Source organism: Drosophila navojoa, chromosome 5 (assembly GCF_054131105.1).
Source record: "Drosophila navojoa isolate 15081-1374.11 chromosome 5, UAZ_NAV_1.0, whole genome shotgun sequence".
NCBI lineage: Eukaryota > Metazoa > Arthropoda > Insecta > Diptera > Drosophilidae > Drosophila > Drosophila navojoa.
In genome coordinates this window covers 1,479,039-1,496,621 of record NC_142893.1, presented here as the reverse complement: position 1 = coordinate 1,496,621, position 17,583 = coordinate 1,479,039, and the positions used below count along the sequence as shown (strand labels likewise).

Here is a 17,583-nt window from a genome sequence, read left to right as displayed (position 1 = left end):
TTGGATATTTTCAGTCCAATATGAATTTTTTGTTTGGCAAGTTAACAGCATTTGTAAATATAAACTGTATAAACATATTTCAAAGGATCTGCTCTGGGGTATCAGCATGCTTTTGGCTCTTTAATCCAAAGCCAAGGGCAACGTTTAACTTGCAAATTTTCTTGACGTGCCTAACATTTTGTATTAAGGCATTTTCGGCTATGTTATGCATTTAAATGACACAGCAAAAAGCGTCACACACACACAAAGTGAGACACGCTGTCGAGCGTAGGGCAAGCCCTTGGCCAGAAGTAGCCTTCACCTTTGCACTTTTCTTTCGCTCGTTTATTTTGCTTAAGCAGCTTGCACAAAATGCTTGTAATTTGCTTGTTTCTTTGCACTTAAATTAGATGAGCGTTCGCACACACGCACACACACACACACACATGCACACATAATCGCACACAGGTAAACAAGCATTCAGGTATACGTTGTGTTATTTTTGAGTTTTACCTTTGCGCCTTGGTGTCCTTGCAGCTGCGGCACTTGTCAAGTCGTTTGCTTGGACCGTGTAAACAACATGGGAGCCGGAGAGGAGAGCGCGGATCGAGGAGCGGAGGGTCTAGAGCACGACCTGGCCAACTACTAAATGCATTAATGCCAGCCTCTCGCCGAGTGGCTTGCGCTTGCAGCCAGCTACAATTCCAGTTACAGACTTGGCTAAAAGCTCACCTCGCAAATTTGCGCCCCATTACGGGGCACACATGCGTGTGTTCACGTGTGTGTGTGTGTGTGTGTGTGTGTGTCAAGTGAGGCTAGAATGTTTACGCTCTGACATGGCTAGAATGCTCAGCTTGGCGCCTGAAGTGTTTTTGCAGCCGTTTTGATTGCGCTTCGCATCAAGATCAGAATATTTCTTGAGCATCTGCTCCTCCCGGCTCCTCCCTCACCTACGGCTCGTTAAGTGTCATCAGGGCAGACAGTGGGCGATGCTCGTATGGCATTTGATGCTATTTTAAATGCATAAGCCCACGTGTTTATTTTTCGTCTAAATAAATAAGCACAAGTGAAGCGACGCGTCGATGTTGATGTTCACTCGAGTTGGCTTCACTTCAGCTGATGTTGATTTAGAATCTGGCCATAAAAATGTTTATTGCGCGGCTGCTGTTATTGCTGCTGCTGCTGCTGCTTCGAGTACGCTTTAGTACAAGGCTGCGTTGCCTCTTTGGGCACCTCGGCTCATTAGCAATTGAAGTTGAGTTCGGACTCGTGCTGTACCCTTAGCTATGGCTATGCAATTTTCATTTGTCAAATGCGTCGTTAGGGCGAAGCCCAGAGCTTCATCAGTTCGCAGTTGTTGCTGCTGTTGCTGCTGTTGTTGTTGTTGCAGCTGGGAAACAAAGCAAATGTTCCTCTCGTCTATGGGGTTAATGCATTTTTAATGAATTCAAACACATACTGAAGACGTAAAATTGCATTCAAATTGCTTTAATTAAGTGGATTTGCATTCGAAATTGACACAAAATTTCCCAGAAGGCAACAACAACTACCAGAGTGAAGCAGCAACAGCAGCAGCTCAGTGCCAAAAAGGGCCATGGCACTGGCGTGAGTTTTAATTGATTGCTTCATTAATTATTTACATTAAAAGTAGGCACACATGTGGTATACTTAATTTTCGTATGGAAAAGCCTTTCACTCAATACAACAGCTGAGATAGCTGGCAGCCTGACGGTGGGCGAGAAATTAAAATAAAGTCGAAATGAGTGTGCTTCAGTTAGACTCTGAGAAACAAAGTCTTCATATAAATGCGAATAGTATGACTAGAAGATACCCTGGAAAATGCTGGAATATACTCAAGATGAAGGCTTTAACTTCTTGATAAATCAAGCAGACATTGCACCATTATACTCTTTGATTAGTCACCTTTTGAACATGGCTATATATAGTACTAATACTACTAATACTACTATTATTACTACTATTACTACTACTACTACTACTATTATTACTACTACTATTATTACTACTATTACTACTACTACTACTACTATTATTACTACTACTATTATTACTACTATTACTACTACTACTACTACTATTATTACTACTACTATTATTACTACTATTACTACTACTACTACTACTATTATTACTACTACTATTATTACTACTACTATTATTACTACTATTACTACTACTACTACTACTATTATTACTACTACTATTACTACTACTACTACTACTACTACTACTATTATTACTACTACTACTACTACTACTACTGTTACTACTACTACTACTATTATTACTACTACTATTATTACTACTACTACTACTACTACTACTACTACTACTACTACTACTACTACTACTACTACTACTACTACTACTACTACTACTACTACTACTACTATTACTACTACTGTTACTACTACTACTACTAATATTACTACTATTACTACTACTACTACTACTATTATTACTACTACTATTACTACTACTACTTCTATTATTACTAATACTACTACTTTTACTACTACTATAACCACCTTTAGTACAATATTACTACATTTAAATATTGCAAAATAAGGTCTTAAACTCTTATGCCTTTCAATGTATCTAGTTCGTATCTTATGTTTATTAAATTTTTAATTATTTTAAAGATATTTGAGTTTGTCAACGTTTGCTCTCTTCTCATAAGTCATATATAAATATATATAGATTTCTATATTTTATGATGAAATGCATTGAACTTAAGCTAAATTGCATTGCATTTTTATGAAGAGCATCGGAAACAGCAAGCTAACGAGCAAACAGTCGGCAAACTCTGGCCAAGCATTGCTGGCAATCATTTAGAACACAAGAAATAAATAACTACAACTATATGAATATATGTATATACATATGCACAGACACATACGTATATATATGCGTATATCTATAATAACAAAATTTGTACAAGTCAATTGACAAATATTTGCATAGAAATGTTATTTAAATATTTGGCAAATAATATGACGTTCTCTATTTGCATTTGAATTGGCTTTGAGCTTTGATAAATCTGTGCCAAAAAAGCCAAAAAGGACACGCACAGGATGTATATATGTATGTGAGTGTATGTGTGTGTGTGTCTGTGTGTCGGGTAAATACACAAAAGTTTTGATAATTTGCAAGTGTCGTTGACAATCAGAAGTGTTTCCTCTGCTTCTCTGTCTGTCTGTCTTCTGTCTATCTCCATCTCTGTCTATCTCCGGCCTGTCTGTGTCTCCTTAGCTTGACACTTTAAGTGAAATATGCAAATAAATGCATTTGAATCTCTCTCTCTGTGTGTGTGTGTGTGTGTGCGTTCGTGCGTGTGTCTGTGTCTGTTTCAATATCCTGCTTTGATTGACTTGTCAATAAACTAATTCAAATATTTGCCGAGAACACTTAAAGCTAATTAGCTGAGTATTTATGATGATTTATAGGACATGCGTGTTGCTAAGGCCGCATGTCCTTTTCTGCTGGGGCAGCATGTGCGAATGCCAAATCGCTGAGCCGCATAATTATAATGAAGCGTTTAACCTTAATTCGCTGTGTTATCCTTTTATGCAACTCTTTTTCGCTCGTTTCTTTATATATGCATATACATATATGTATAGAGGGAAGACCCCGTTTAAACATTTCATTGTGCTCGCATTCCTTATGCAGGTGCGACAAAAAAGACTTTGCCGCACGCATTAAAAATGCGCCGCCTGCTAATTAAGTTAAGAGTGAATCAGAGAGAGAAAGAGAGAGAGAGAGAGCATGTCAGAACGAGAGATAGCTGTATCTAGAGTGCTTTTGTCGGGTGAGCTTGACTTTTTGATACCCTAAAACGGACAAAGAGCCGTTGTTTCATTCTTAATGTCATCTTAGGCTGGATTATATGTATGTTCCAAATTCGAAATATCTATGCCTTATAGAGATAATCCTGTTCTCAAGAAAATCCTGTTCATTTAGACGTTATAAACTAGTTTATATACTCCTTTTCACACCTTCTAATTACATATACTTCTAGAGAGTCCATTCTATGCCATTTATAATAACTTACAGGGTATAGAAAACTCTATAAAAATAGCACTTAAAATATAAATGGAAAGTCAGGCCAGGCCAGGCCGTGCCACGACACAATGGCGCACGCATTCTGCTGCAGTTACTTTTTGTGCATCAAATAGAACAGATGCCTTGCTCTGCTCTAGACTCCTTGCAGCTATCTACCCGCCTCGCACCTCGATCCACTAGCCTCGCCCAGTGCCTTCACATGCGGGCAGCATATGTGCCACGCCCTGACCACATTTTAATTGGGCTAAGCACATGTGTGACATGCTATTAGTGAAACTTTTAAATGAGTTAGTTAAGTAAAGCGGGTAATGCTGTTATGAGTTTTGGCTCCAGCATTACAAAAGCTTCGCAGCTGGCACACACACCAACCCACACACACACACACACACGCTGATTGTCACGTTCATAAGCCATTGTGTATGTAGTATATACATATGTACATATCTAAATATGTATGTACGAATGTCTCTGTGTGCATAGTTGATGAAATGTTTCATAGAAAATCCTTGAAGTACTCTCAAGCCCGGCAATTCAGTGAGAACTTACACACAGTTAGCATTCAAAGTACTTTTGCTAATTCTATTTACATAGCATTTGCATTAACATTCGCATGTTAAAGCTAACAGCACACATTTGTTTGCTCTGGCTTGACAGTCTTTGCTTACTGCTTTTTGAGTGCCTTATCGTATTGGTTTACTTTGAAAACATTTAAAATTTGCTTATCATTTTTGGTTTGTTGCGTCTACAAGCTAGCCTTACAGCTGGCGATAGCATGTGAGCGTAAAGTTTGCCATTTAACAGCTATCACTAGCACTGGAATCTCCTTTAACAGCTATCACTTATTAACAGCACTGGAATCTCCTTATACCTAACATTTCCTGTTAAGCATAACAGCAGCATCTCTTTAACATTCTCTCTCACCAATAGCTTAACAGTCCCCATCTTACCCACATGAGCATGTTACATTTAACAGCTCATATTAATGTTCTGTTAACAGTCTCTCTCGTTATATTTTAACATTAATTGCAATAAAACTGCTCTCAATTAGGCAGCTCAACGAAAATAATGCCGACTATAAATAGGCAATTATCATATCGTCATGTTTAGGTTTTGATGTCAAATCGTGAAATGTTTCCGATATAAATCGGTGACTTTTTATAACTGTTTTGTGTGCGTGGTAATTAGGTCATATGTTAAGTGCTAGGCTATTAATATCCAATTACATTCGGGTAATATTTTTTTCCCTCTTTTTTGGAATACTTCTTGTGCATATTTAAGTGGCAAAAACTGTTTGAAATGTTGGCAAGTTTCATCTCTGTCTCTCCCTCTTTCTCCACCTCCATCACTTCTTCCTCTTCGCCTTTATCCTCCGGTATGCAGCAATTATCGCAAATTATATGACCGATATATGATTGCATTTATACTCAACTGAGAAAGAGAGAAAGAGAGAGAGAGAGAGAGAGAGAGAGAGAGAGAGAGAGAGAGAGAGAGAGAGAGAGAGGGAGACAGCGATAGCGATGGAGGCCCATGGAATGTTTTCCTTTTTTTTTTCGGGGGGAATATGAAACAAAACGAATGCCAAGAGAGAAAAAATATTATTCAATTACGTCAATGGGTCATTGGGAATGTTGCAGCTATTCGAATTACGCGTTGCCCAATTGATGGGCGTAAATATGCGTTGCAATAAATACTTGAGGTTGCCTCTGGTTGCCCTCCACTCCCACGCCCACCTTCCACCGCCCAGCTGCTCCACAGTTCGATAAATTCCATATAACAGCAGCAATCGCATTCAGTTCGTTCTCATTCACAATAATTTTATTTCGCTCTCTTCTTTCCCTGTTCTTTTTTTTGCCTCCTCGAATTACGTCGGCTTTTGTTATCTGGATTTATGCCACGCATCCAACATGAATGAATGCTCTATTTATTAGGCTTATTCCGACAGCGAATTGTACTCCATATTATCGCAAATGATATTTGGACAGGAGCGAAATGCCATTGTTGGCTCTTCGGTTATCCTATTGTTCTTTTTATTTCAAATAATTATGAACTAACATTTTCTATGAGTTTTGCTGTACACAAGTGAATCGGTTTGTTATAGTATTGTGGAGTGGAATGGAGAATATGGGTGATATGGTAATATCGTAGTATCGTAGTAGCATTATGTGTAGGAATTTACGACTAGCAGATGCCCTAAGCAAAGACTGGAAGCATTCGCTCTGCGATTCCCAAAATTCCATGAGATTATCAGTAATCCAATATATTCTTTAAGAGATAAATAACAACCTTCTCATCATTTTATATTTCAACTTTTTTATGAGCTCATGAAGGTAAAGCCGTGCACTCAATCAAATATAAAATAATTACATATTTTTGCTTCAATTTTCATTGACTTTTTGTGCAAATTATTGGCATTCCGTAACTCTAGCTATATATTCCCTCTCGCCAAGGTCAACCGTGCCAAAGGAATGCACTAAGAAATATTTTCTAATGCACTTCTGTTGCGCCTGTCGGGGGCACAACTTGAAAGCAAAGTCAAAATCGAGCAGAGTGAGTGTGGTGGAGGCGTGGCGCCGCCCATAAATGAGACTCAATGAAGAGCCGTAGGCATGGCCGCAATGATAAAGCCTGACTGCATGGCTGGCTGGTTGGCTTGGTGGTTCGCTGGCTGGCTGGCTGTCTGGTTGGCTGGTCGTTCGATTGCCCGTTCCGAGGCTTGCGTTATTTGCATAAAATTCAAATAAAATAAACGACAAACATTATAATCATTAGCCGGCGCACGGCCTGCTGGGTGCCTCCTGGGTGCAGTGGCATCCCAGCGCTGGCGCAGCCCTACGCTGACATATTTATGGAGTTTGTATGTTAACGAGCCGTAAATTAATTTAGCTAATGATATACTATGTATGTGTTAGGGTGTGTGGGTGTACCTCTCTTAAATGCCTATCCAATCCTGCAGAGCGACCTTCTGCTGCTCCACCTGCTCGCCCAGCTGCTGCGTCATGGCGAAAGAGATGAGCACCAGCAAATAGTTGCACACGATCGAGGTATACTGAAAGAGAAATCAAAGTTGATCTGAGTAAAGAGGAGAGAGAGAGAGAGAGAGAGAGAGAGAGAGAGAGAGAGAGAGAGAGAGAGAGAGAGTCAACAATAATGAGAATCTGCTAAAGGCAATGGCAGAGCAACAACATTGTTTAGGGTCTATCAAAAGAACAGACTTTAGAATTCCTCCCATCTTCTTTTATTCTCTCCCTCTCTCTCACTCCCTCTCCCACTCTCCCTCTCTCTCTTTTTTGGCTCTCGCACTCACCACAGTAATAACAGTTTTGTCGTACACCGTGCTCCTGCCACTCGTGAAATTGATTTTGAACTGCAGACGCCAGCGCATTATGGACTCCACGAGCTCCTTAATGCCTGGACTGCCCGGAAACCAATTGTCCAGCTGCTCGAGCAGATGCAAGCACTTGCGGCCCTCCTCGATGCTATTGCTGCAGTAGACGGGCCCGATGAGCATCTTGTAGAACGGCACCAGCATGCAGATGGAGAGGAACGCCATCAGCATCACGCCCATCGACTCGCCCCCATCCGGATTCTCGCCGTAGCTGCCGTCCCCAATGCCGGCGCCGCCGCTGCTGCTGCTGCTGCTGCTGCTGCTGCTGTCTGAGGAACGGCCAAAGATGATGTACAGCTCGGTGGTGCTCAGGGCAAAGTCGTGGGCCATGGTAGACCACAGGGTGACATTATAGACCTCGTTGATATCCATGACTAGATAATGCAGCTGCTTGACCATGTCGATCAGGGAGCGCAGCTGCGGCTTCTGCAGGCGCTGCGGCTGCAAAATTTGCTGCAGCAGGCGAAACCGGATGTCCAGCATCTCGGCCAGGCTCATGTGCACGAAGCCCGTTAGATGCGGGCCGCCTGTGATGACGATGTAGCAGAGGGCGGCGGGCACCACGATCTCCAGCTGACGGCCATCGGCCAGGCGAGCCAGACCCATGTTCACAGCGCCCAAGTAGAGGAAGGCCACCGTGAAGAGCACCACGATGTGCTTGCGCACCACCTTGCCATAGTTCATGCGGGCCCCGAACTCGCCCATCAGTCGCCTGTCGATCTCGGCCAGCTGCTGGTAGATGGCCACGTATCGCTTCGACCAGGAGTGCAGCGAGATGCCGGTGATCAGGAAGACGAGCGTGGAGAGCAACAGCTCCATGGCCATGATGCACAAGATGAGCTTGTCCAGCTGCAGCACTCGCTCCAGCAGCACCTCGTTTTGCAGCAGGGCATAGATGGTGGCACTCAGGCCATAGATTACCAGGCCCACAAAGCTCAGGGAGTAGAGACGCGTCCACCTGTTGCTGACGAAGCAACCTGCCCGCTCGAAGAATCCACTGCAGCCCATGACGAACTGCACCCAGCTAATCAGGCTGACGCATTCGTGCAGACTTTCCGGCTCCCGAATGAAGTAAAAAATCGCCATTGTTGCCAGCTGGCTGGATGAATCAGAGCTCGGTCACGCTTCGTGCTCAACTGAATCCGAGTCTTACGCACCGCCCAGCTCTGTGGCCCTTGGATATTCCAGTAATTATCGAATGCCGTGCCATAATGAAGCAATCCATCTGATATCTGTGCAAAGTGAAATGCATCAATAACTAATTAGGCACATTATATACAGAGGACGGACGACGACCCTCAACCCTATAGACCAACCAAGCTGGCGTAGTCTAAAATTTGTTTTAGCTAGCAATCCATCATATGAATATAAAATAAGTGGAATAAGGCGTGGGGCAAAGGTTTTATATTCAAATACAAGATCTATTTATTTACCTTCACACTGCGGAAGTATCATTGCCCAATGCTAGGCTTTGTAGTACGTGTTCTATTCAGTTTAGGTTTTTCTCTAATCCTTATCATTTCCATGGCTTGAACGTAGAACTTAATGACGGCAACATGTTCGCTGAGCCCCTTGGAAGAGACGTCGGTGATTTTTAGGAAAAACATGTAAGCACCCAGAGGCGGAACTGGGAATATGCTTTCATCAAGGGACAAATCATGGGCATATACATGATTCTGTATGTGATAAGCATAGGAATTAAACTAGTTTACAAATCAGTGAATATCAATGTCGCAATACCTCGATTGGGCAGGCGTGGTTCACATTTGAGTAATCTTTGATTGTTTTCAACATTAGTGTCCCGTAGGGCAAGAAGCTTCTTTTAGCTAGGATGTCGCAGGCATTGAACGTGACATTTACCAGGAAGGGATGGTATTGATTGTTGTAGCCCTTCTTAAACACCGCAAACTGGACCTACATCAGAGACTAGATAATAGCTAGATATTACTATAAGTAGACATTATTCCTTACCGAAAAGTTGCGCATTGGCACTACGAGATCACAGTCCATTTGGGCAACTGCCTTGTTCCAATTGACTGCTTTGACGATGCAGGAGATATTCACAACGCGCTTCGGGTTGCCAGAGCATTCGACGTTTGTTGTCTTAAATATAATCTTTGGTTCAGCGCCCTGAAGGAGGAAAAGCCGTTAGTATTTAATAGATCGTATTCTAATTGAACTTAACTGCACTCCAGTCGGGCAATAGGATTACGAAGACAAGCCAAGGTAAATACATATTGTCAACTGATCGACTGTCAAGGGCTGCAGTATTATATTATAGAGCAACAAAGTTGTTTTTAATTGCAGGAATATCGAAATAAATGAGGTGAAACCATGTGAATTTCAAAATCGTAAAATTAATTTTACATTGGTAGCAAAATTTGGAGCTCGAAATCTATTTTACGGTGATTATATAATATCTAACTAACTAGGTTCACTGAAATACATTTGCAATTTAAAATGAATTATTAGATAATAGAAATTTCTCGATTTAGTTTTTTTTTCCAGTTTTTACTATAGTTTAATTTTTATTTTATTGTTGCTGCTTAATTTTAACCATTTCCTTAACATTCACATAAAATTTGACGGTGCCAACGAATCGCGCAGGTCCTATTGGGTAGTTCTCAAAGAATTTTAGAGAAATTTGGTAAAAGCCTTGTGGGAAATTTGGCATTAGCTTCTCATCAATGTACAAATTTCTAGCGAGCAGATGACCCTGGAAATCACGAATTCAATAAAGCAATCATCAAACAGTCAATGAACAGGAAAAGATTACCTTAATGGGGCAGCTGTGATTAACATTTGTGTATTTCTTGATCACTTTCCAAAACATCATGCCATAGGTCAAAAAATTCCTCTTCGATATAATGTCACACACATTGACAACTGCATTAACCAGAAACGGATGATATCGATTGCTGTAGTCGCGCTTAAACAACTCTATGTGCACCTAGAAATATCAATAGGGGAATACAGTATATAGGCATGCCTTGCAAATGTTCTTACCGATGTATTTGCCAGAGGTAAAACCAGATCACAGTCCATGTGGGCCACGGCCTTGTTCCAATTGATTGCCTTGAGGTAGCATGTCGCATTTACGGCGAAGGCTGGATCCGGGAAGCATTCAATATTGGTCGACTTATACACAAGCGGGGAATCAGCGCACTATATAGTTAACATATTAACAGATTGTTCTTTTATTTAAGATTGTATTAGATCTTGAGGGTATTACCACTCTGTAAAGGTGCCACAGATAGAAAATAATGCCGATCCGGAAATACATTGCGCTCGTTTCTAATACGTCCAGTGCCCCTAAATGCTATTTATAGATTGATGATGTACGCATTAGTTATAGTAAAACATTTTAAATATCATTAAACAAAAATTATTTAACAGGTTTTTAATAGCAATCGATTAGCAGTATAAATATTGATGTATGTAGGTGACTGTCTAATATGCGAGCGCACTCGATATTCGACATTTCATATATGATGATGGAGGCAGCAAAGCAAAATTTAGGAAACGAAGGATAATATAACATTCAAATCAAATCAGCTGTTCAGGCATGAACATATGAATATATACGATGATCGTATACATGCCTCCGACGCATTCAGCGACTAGCAGGTAGCGCGCTGTGAAGAGATAAGGGCCACATGTACGGACTGCATAAATAGACAAATGAAGATCAACCCTTGCAACCCCAGAGTCAGATTACGAAGGAGACGAGCGCTGAGCCTTACAAACTCAGCGATAGGATAAGAATAGCTAATAGACCAACGCGGAGTCTTACACACTCAGCGATAAGATAAGAATATGTAATAGCCCAATGCTGAGCCTTACACACTCAGCAATAGATACATTAGATTTAAGGGTTGAAATTATACATGAGTCTGGGTATATAAACCCAGGCTCAGAATAATAAAGATCAATACGAAACTAAACACCATCATAGTCAAGTGTATTCGCTCATGGTCCTTCGAGCCGGATGAAGTATTTTTAATACTTCAATGCAGTCCACAAGGAAAAGTGTTTATGTTTAGTACAAAGTGAAGTGCTAAATAATAGTAGATTTGTGCATTGGCTTACCAACCCAAGCTGTGAGTCGAGGCACAGCAAGATCAACCTAGTGATCAAAACAAAAAAACCTCCAACGGGAAAAGCCAATGGATCTACAATAAACACACAACTGTGTCGTCAACCATCAATATTTAACAAGAAATATTTGATGGCATAATGGCAGAATTCAGGACCAAAGTTGCCGATCACGCCATAGACACAGGCCAACTTCATAGCTGGGCAACGATACCGGAAACATCAACGCAAGAGATGTTTTTATTCGGTTGGTCGAGCCCAATGGTGAAGTTGCTTAACCTTTTGGACATAAGAGTTCAAAGAGTATGGCTGCACATTGAAGAAGTGCAGGCCAACATTGAGCTCAGCAACCAGGAGGATGCTCTAGACAGCAAAGAAACGCTAGAGTTCCTCTGGAATAAAGTCCAGTCAACGCTTACCGATTTGGAGGATAAATATGATAAGCATGTCCATGAAATCGATGGCATAGACGCACTGGAAGTCAAAGTGTACACAGTGTCTAAAAAGCTGGAAAGAAAAATAAGTGCACTGCAAAACATAAAAGAAGACACTCCAAAGCGACAGAGACCAACACTTCCTTACTTTAATGGAAGTCCTAAGGCGTGGCCGATGTTCTTCGAGCAGTTCACCAAAATAATCCACAACAGAAAGGATATCAGCGACAAAACGAAACTGCTATACTTGCAAATGTATGTCAAAGGAGAAGATGTACAAATGATAAGCAATTTCGCAATGGGAGTAGGTAACTACAAGTTAGCGTGGGACTGTTTATGCAGACGCTACAAACGTTATTTGCCAGTGGACAAGGAACTGCTGAAGAATGATGATGAAGGCAGTATCCGAAATTGCGTGAGCACATCCGATAACAGTGACGAGGTCACCGCTGATGAGATGCTAGCATCTCAGGCAGCTTTGGATGCAATTGTGTTCAAAAAGTGGGATTTCAACCCGCCGGCAAGCCCCCACATGGGAAGATATATAACTGAATCTACAGAACAAGAAAATAAACTTCAAGTAGTAACAACAAAAACAAAGCAGGGTGAAGACAAGAGATCAATAAAGAAGATCTGGGCTCCACCAACTCCGACATTGGATTCGGAGGGCATAGAAGATGAGGACAAGAATGGAATTTCTGCCACAACTTCGACATCGACGTTGAGTATCGCTGAAGATACAACAACAGATATCCAATTGGAAGTTCGACCAATGGATGATATTTCTACAGTTGGCAGCACGACGGAAGAGCAAACTTCTGCGGAGACTGCAACAGCGGCTGGATGTGCAGCTGAAGAGAACAGCGACAATACCGACTCAAACTCTCCAGTGATGACCACAGCAGCGCTACCAACTATGGAGACTAAAACTGCAAGTACAATTGCATCGGAAAGGGATTCAATTGGAAGTAGCAGCAACATTTTAAAGGAAACAACCATAATTACTACAAGCGAATCAATATCTATTCTAAAGCATCAGGATCAAACGAAGGATATCTACCATTTGGAGGCTTTGGCTTCGGCAACAATGAAACGATTGACAACTTCCTCAACAGATGCACTCAGCTATACTAATGTAACAAATGATGACACCCAAAAGCCGCGGATGTTTTTCAAAGAGGCTCGACTTCACTTGGCATGGGAGCCGCCACCTAAGCAAAAGTCCAAGGTACTGGTGGCACACTCGGTTTATCTGGATGTCACACTCTCTGGGCCCCGCAGAATGTTCAGGCACGAACATAAGGATTGGATTGGCAACAATTCACACACTTGGCCCCCCGCAGAATGTTCAGGCATGAACATATGAATATATACGATGATCGTATACATGCCTCCGACGCATTCAGCGACTAGCAGGTAGCGCGCTGTGAAGAGATAAGGGCCACATGTACGGACTGCATAAATAGACAAATGAAGATCAACCCTTGCAACCCCAGAGTCAGATTACGAAGGAGACGAGCGCTGAGCCTTACAAACTCAGCGATAGGATAAGAATAGCTAATAGACCAACGCGGAGTCTTACACACTCAGCGATAAGATAAGAATATGTAATAGCCCAATGCTGAGCCTTACACACTCAGCAATAGATACATTAGATTTAAGGGTTGAAATTATACATGAGTCTGGGTATATAAACCCAGGCTCAGAATAATAAAGATCAATACGAAACTAAACACCATCATAGTCAAGTGTATTCGCTCATCAGCTGTAGATGAAAATTGTTAACTGAATAGAACTCAGTGAAGGAGGCAAAGAATGAGATAATTCTTAAGAGGTATACATACAAATATATCTTAATCATAATCTTATTAGCAAACGTAAACATTTATTCATAATACCTATATAATATATAGAATATACTGTTTCGAATTGACTGAAAGTAAATTAACATTCGAGAAATTCGCAGTTTGTTTACTTGAAATCAAAAGACATTAATTAGAGAGTCAGTATATAGTGAAAAATATCGAAAGGTATGTTAAATATGGAGAAAAACATTTTGGTATTTCATACTTCCGTATTACACTATGTGGGATCTTAATCTACTTGTATTATTTCTGTTGAGCTTCGGTTTGTTCCTTAGTTTGATCCTTTCCATAACTTGAGCATCAACTTTGATGAATGCAACTGTAGCACTTGGTCTGTCGGCAAATCCCTCAGTGAGCTTAACAGAAAACCGGTAGAGGCCTAATGGAAAGTTTGGCATTAGGTTGGGATCGATGGTGAAATTCCGCACAATTATGTGATTCTGTATATGTGTTAAAGAAATTCCATGCATTTCAGTAATCATGTGATATCGCATCAGTTCACCTCAAACGGGCAGGTGTGGTTGGCATTTGTGTACTCTCTGACAAGTTTGAACCAAAGTGTTCCATAGGAAAAGAAGCTGCGCTTGGCAATGATGTCACACACATTGAACGTGGCATTGATCAGGAATGGATGGTACTGATTGCTGTAGCCCTTTTTAAACACCTCGAACTGGATCTGAAACAGAAGTTCGTTATAAGGAAACCACTCTGTATAAAAAGAGATTGTTACTTACCGAGCAATTGTGTAATGGCACAACGAGATCAAAGTCGAGCTGACCAACCGACTTGTTCCAATTGACCGCCTTGATAGAGCAGGTGATGTTCTCTACGCGCTCCGGATTAGCGGTGCACTCGGCGCTCTTAATCTTATAAACTATCTTTGGATCAGCGCACTGAAAAAGGAAAGTCTGTAATGTCTTATAGATCTACTCTATTTCTCTTGTTGTTTACTAAACTCAACGCCGCCCAATCGATTACGAGGACTATCCAAAGTGCGTACATTTCCTCGAATCGACACTCACTTTGCAAATGGCAATGTCTGCACTCCATATATAGGTAGAGCTCGAAATTGATTTTTAATTGATGCGAAATCATAATAAATAAAGCGATAATCATCATCATATTAGTGTGTAATATTCAGTAATTCAGAAATGTCATAATATTGATAGCAAATAGTAATTATTTCTTCAAATACTCTATATAGTATATATATAGTTTTACAAATATATATGTGGGATTTCTAAAAGTGACGACATCCCTGGCAGATGCAAGCTCAGAGTTAGATAAGGCGTTGATAGGCATAAGAGAGTCGTAATGTAGCCGTCGTACAGAGCAGTTGTGTGGCTTAGAGAAGCCGATGATGTTGAAGAATAAGAATAGCAAAATGAGGACATAAAATAGACAAAAGGCGAACGGTCGATCGCCAATAAATTTAATAACGTAAGTGTAACTAAAATCAATCTATATAATATTAAATCCAATAATATAATATAATAAATTGTAGACAATTATTGTGAAAATACATAAACTCGTCATAGTTAAAAATTAAGAGAAAATGGAAAATTTGTTATCACAAAAAATTCCTCCTGGATATAATGAAAACTGCGTTTGCCAGAAACGGATGATATCGATTGTTGTAGTCGCGCTTAAACGACTCTATGTGAATCAAGGAATATAATATATTGGCATACCATGCAAATGCTCTTACCGATGTATTTGCCAGAGGTAAAACCAGATCACAGTCCATGAGCTGGTGGGTTTCTCTACGCGTTCCGGATTAGCAATCAAGCTATTCTTGGATCAACGCACTGAAAAGGAAAAGCCTATGATGTCTTACATATCTACTCTATGGATGGATTACAAAGACTATCCAAAGTGCATACACTTACTCGAATCGAATTCACTTTTCAAATGGCAATGTCTGCACTCCACATATAATAAGAGATCTAAATAGATTTCCAATTGTTTCGAAATCATAATACATAAGAAATTATATTATAATTATTTCTTCAAATGTTGATATATCATTAAACAATTTCAACATATTTTTAATAGTAAGATCTTATCGGTGCAATTACTGCTAATCGAGGCATAACAAACATATAATATATGGAACATGTGTTTTAATACATGTATGTGTATACATATATGTATACACATACTTTAAGAGGCGATAGCGATTAATTTTGCTGTGAAACCCATAAGATAAAAAATGACACAAAACATTTATGCATATAGCTGGAATATTTTATTCAAAAATCCTCAGAACTCAGGAACATATAATTGAAATTTCATTGGGTTAATCAAATTCATTTTACTTTGGAGGCTGATTTACACCTTCGTTACGTTTTTCTTGGGTTTCCTTCTATTCAATTGAACCATTTCCATGGCATGGACAAAAAGCTTGATTTCCCCAATGTAATCGTAATCGTTAATATGATTTTCCATAATGAAAATTGAAAACTGATAGAAACCCAGCGGGAATGCCGGCAGTAGGTTCTCATCGACATACAAATCGCGGGCCATAAGGTGGCCTACGAAGGGGCAAGAGTGATTAAAATTCGAATACCGTTCACATAGCTTTCGAATTATTACGCCATAAGGCGAAAAGTTCCTTTTCGAGAGCACGTTACACATATTAAATATAACATCGATTAGAAAGGGCTGATATTGATTGTTGTAGTCTTGTTTGTAGACCCGCAAGCGAACCTGGAAGATTTGAAGAAATAGTTCCTAGGTTCCACTCTAGTTTACTTTACTCACAGTTACATTGCGTATAGGTTGAAGAATGTAACAATCCATTTGAGCGATTGCCTTATTCCAATTTATCGCTTTCACAAAGCATAACGGTTCGGAAACAAACTTTGAATTTATTAAGCATTCAATCTTTTTGATTTTATATATCTGCTTTGGGCCGCAGCTCTGCAAAAGTTTAGTTGGGTTACTCGAACTTATTTTTTAGGACTTTTAATAATAGTTTTCAATTCACCCCCTGATATATCAGAAATACACTGATCAGCGCGAATAGTTTCAAGTCCATGACTGCTCAGCTATGAAATAAAATAGAAAAATCGAAGTGGAATATATATTTAGCTGACATCAGTTCACGATATTGAACAAACAGATTTTTAATGAATTAATTTCAGTCTATTTCAAAATGTAAGTGGGATCGAGATCTTTCAACTGATTTCATGGGAAAAAATTATATATTTAAATAATATATGTATAAATAATATTTCCAGAGGCTCTCAATGGAGCTGCTCATTTGAATGAGCTTACCGAACTTGTTCAGGGATCAGTCGACAATGAACGTTCGTTATACATAATGATTTTTGCATGAATCGATTGCCTTCCCCGGCTATTAAGGAACTACCTCCGTTTCTCAGCACTGAGCATTATGAATTATGCATAAGTCGCTCTCCCATTAGTAGTTGAACTAATAGTCTATATATATAAAAGAAAGTTGTGTAAAAAACAGAGAATGTCGTTTACCACAAGGTGCTTGAATGAAAATCCGATTCATAAATTAATCAGAGTGTATCCCAACCTGAACAACATAGCTTTCAACAATTTTTTACCTAGAAATAATAGATAGGGCAATGCAACGTTTGCCGGGCCACCTAGTTTTTAATAGTAAGATCTTATCGTTGCAATTACTGCTAACCGAGGCATAACAAACATATAATATATGGAACATGTGCTTTAATATATTTATGTATGTGTATACATATACATATACATA

General features: G+C 39.9%; 6 protein-coding genes across 6 annotated transcripts; 1 reads left to right on the top strand and 5 right to left on the bottom strand.

Moving 5' to 3' along the window:
- Positions 1-6,965: 6,965 nt before the first annotated feature.
- Gr57a (Gustatory receptor 57a) lies at positions 6,966-8,587 on the bottom strand. Its single transcript, XM_089262022.1, has 2 exons — positions 7,367-8,587; positions 6,966-7,108 (listed from the first exon to the last, which is right to left on the bottom strand). The coding sequence occupies exons 1-2, from the start codon at positions 8,531-8,533 to the stop codon at positions 6,992-6,994; spliced, it is 1,284 nt and encodes a 427-aa protein (XP_089118148.1). The 5' UTR covers positions 8,534-8,587; the 3' UTR covers positions 6,966-6,991.
- A 311-nt stretch (positions 8,588-8,898) lies between these two features.
- LOC108652661 (uncharacterized) lies at positions 8,899-9,702 on the bottom strand. Its single transcript, XM_030382138.2, has 4 exons — positions 9,633-9,702; positions 9,419-9,577; positions 9,188-9,361; positions 8,899-9,123 (listed from the first exon to the last, which is right to left on the bottom strand). The coding sequence occupies exons 1-4, from the start codon at positions 9,681-9,683 to the stop codon at positions 8,899-8,901; spliced, it is 609 nt and encodes a 202-aa protein (XP_030237998.2). The 5' UTR covers positions 9,684-9,702.
- A 278-nt stretch (positions 9,703-9,980) lies between these two features.
- On the bottom strand, positions 9,981-10,752 carry LOC108652660 (uncharacterized). The gene is made up of 4 exons (XM_018102851.2): positions 10,680-10,752; positions 10,454-10,612; positions 10,224-10,397; positions 9,981-10,163 (listed from the first exon to the last, which is right to left on the bottom strand). Exons 1-4 carry the CDS (start codon positions 10,728-10,730, stop codon positions 9,981-9,983), a joined length of 567 nt encoding a protein of 188 aa, XP_017958340.1. The 5' UTR covers positions 10,731-10,752.
- Positions 10,753-11,053: 301 nt separating this feature from the next.
- On the top strand, positions 11,054-13,342 carry LOC149090946 (uncharacterized). The gene has a single exon (XM_089262039.1). The coding sequence runs from the start codon at positions 11,684-11,686 to the stop codon at positions 13,340-13,342; it is 1,659 nt and encodes a 552-aa protein (XP_089118165.1). The 5' UTR covers positions 11,054-11,683.
- Positions 13,343-14,334: 992 nt separating this feature from the next.
- Positions 14,335-14,851, bottom strand: LOC149090945 (uncharacterized). The gene is made up of 3 exons (XM_089262034.1): positions 14,793-14,851; positions 14,576-14,734; positions 14,335-14,517 (listed from the first exon to the last, which is right to left on the bottom strand). Exons 1-3 carry the CDS (start codon positions 14,841-14,843, stop codon positions 14,335-14,337), a joined length of 393 nt encoding a protein of 130 aa, XP_089118160.1. The 5' UTR covers positions 14,844-14,851.
- Positions 14,852-16,140: 1,289 nt separating this feature from the next.
- On the bottom strand, positions 16,141-16,881 carry LOC149090944 (uncharacterized). Its single transcript, XM_089262033.1, has 3 exons — positions 16,831-16,881; positions 16,605-16,763; positions 16,141-16,550 (listed from the first exon to the last, which is right to left on the bottom strand). Exons 1-3 carry the CDS (start codon positions 16,879-16,881, stop codon positions 16,173-16,175), a joined length of 588 nt encoding a protein of 195 aa, XP_089118159.1. The 3' UTR covers positions 16,141-16,172.
- Positions 16,882-17,583: the final 702 nt, after the last annotated feature.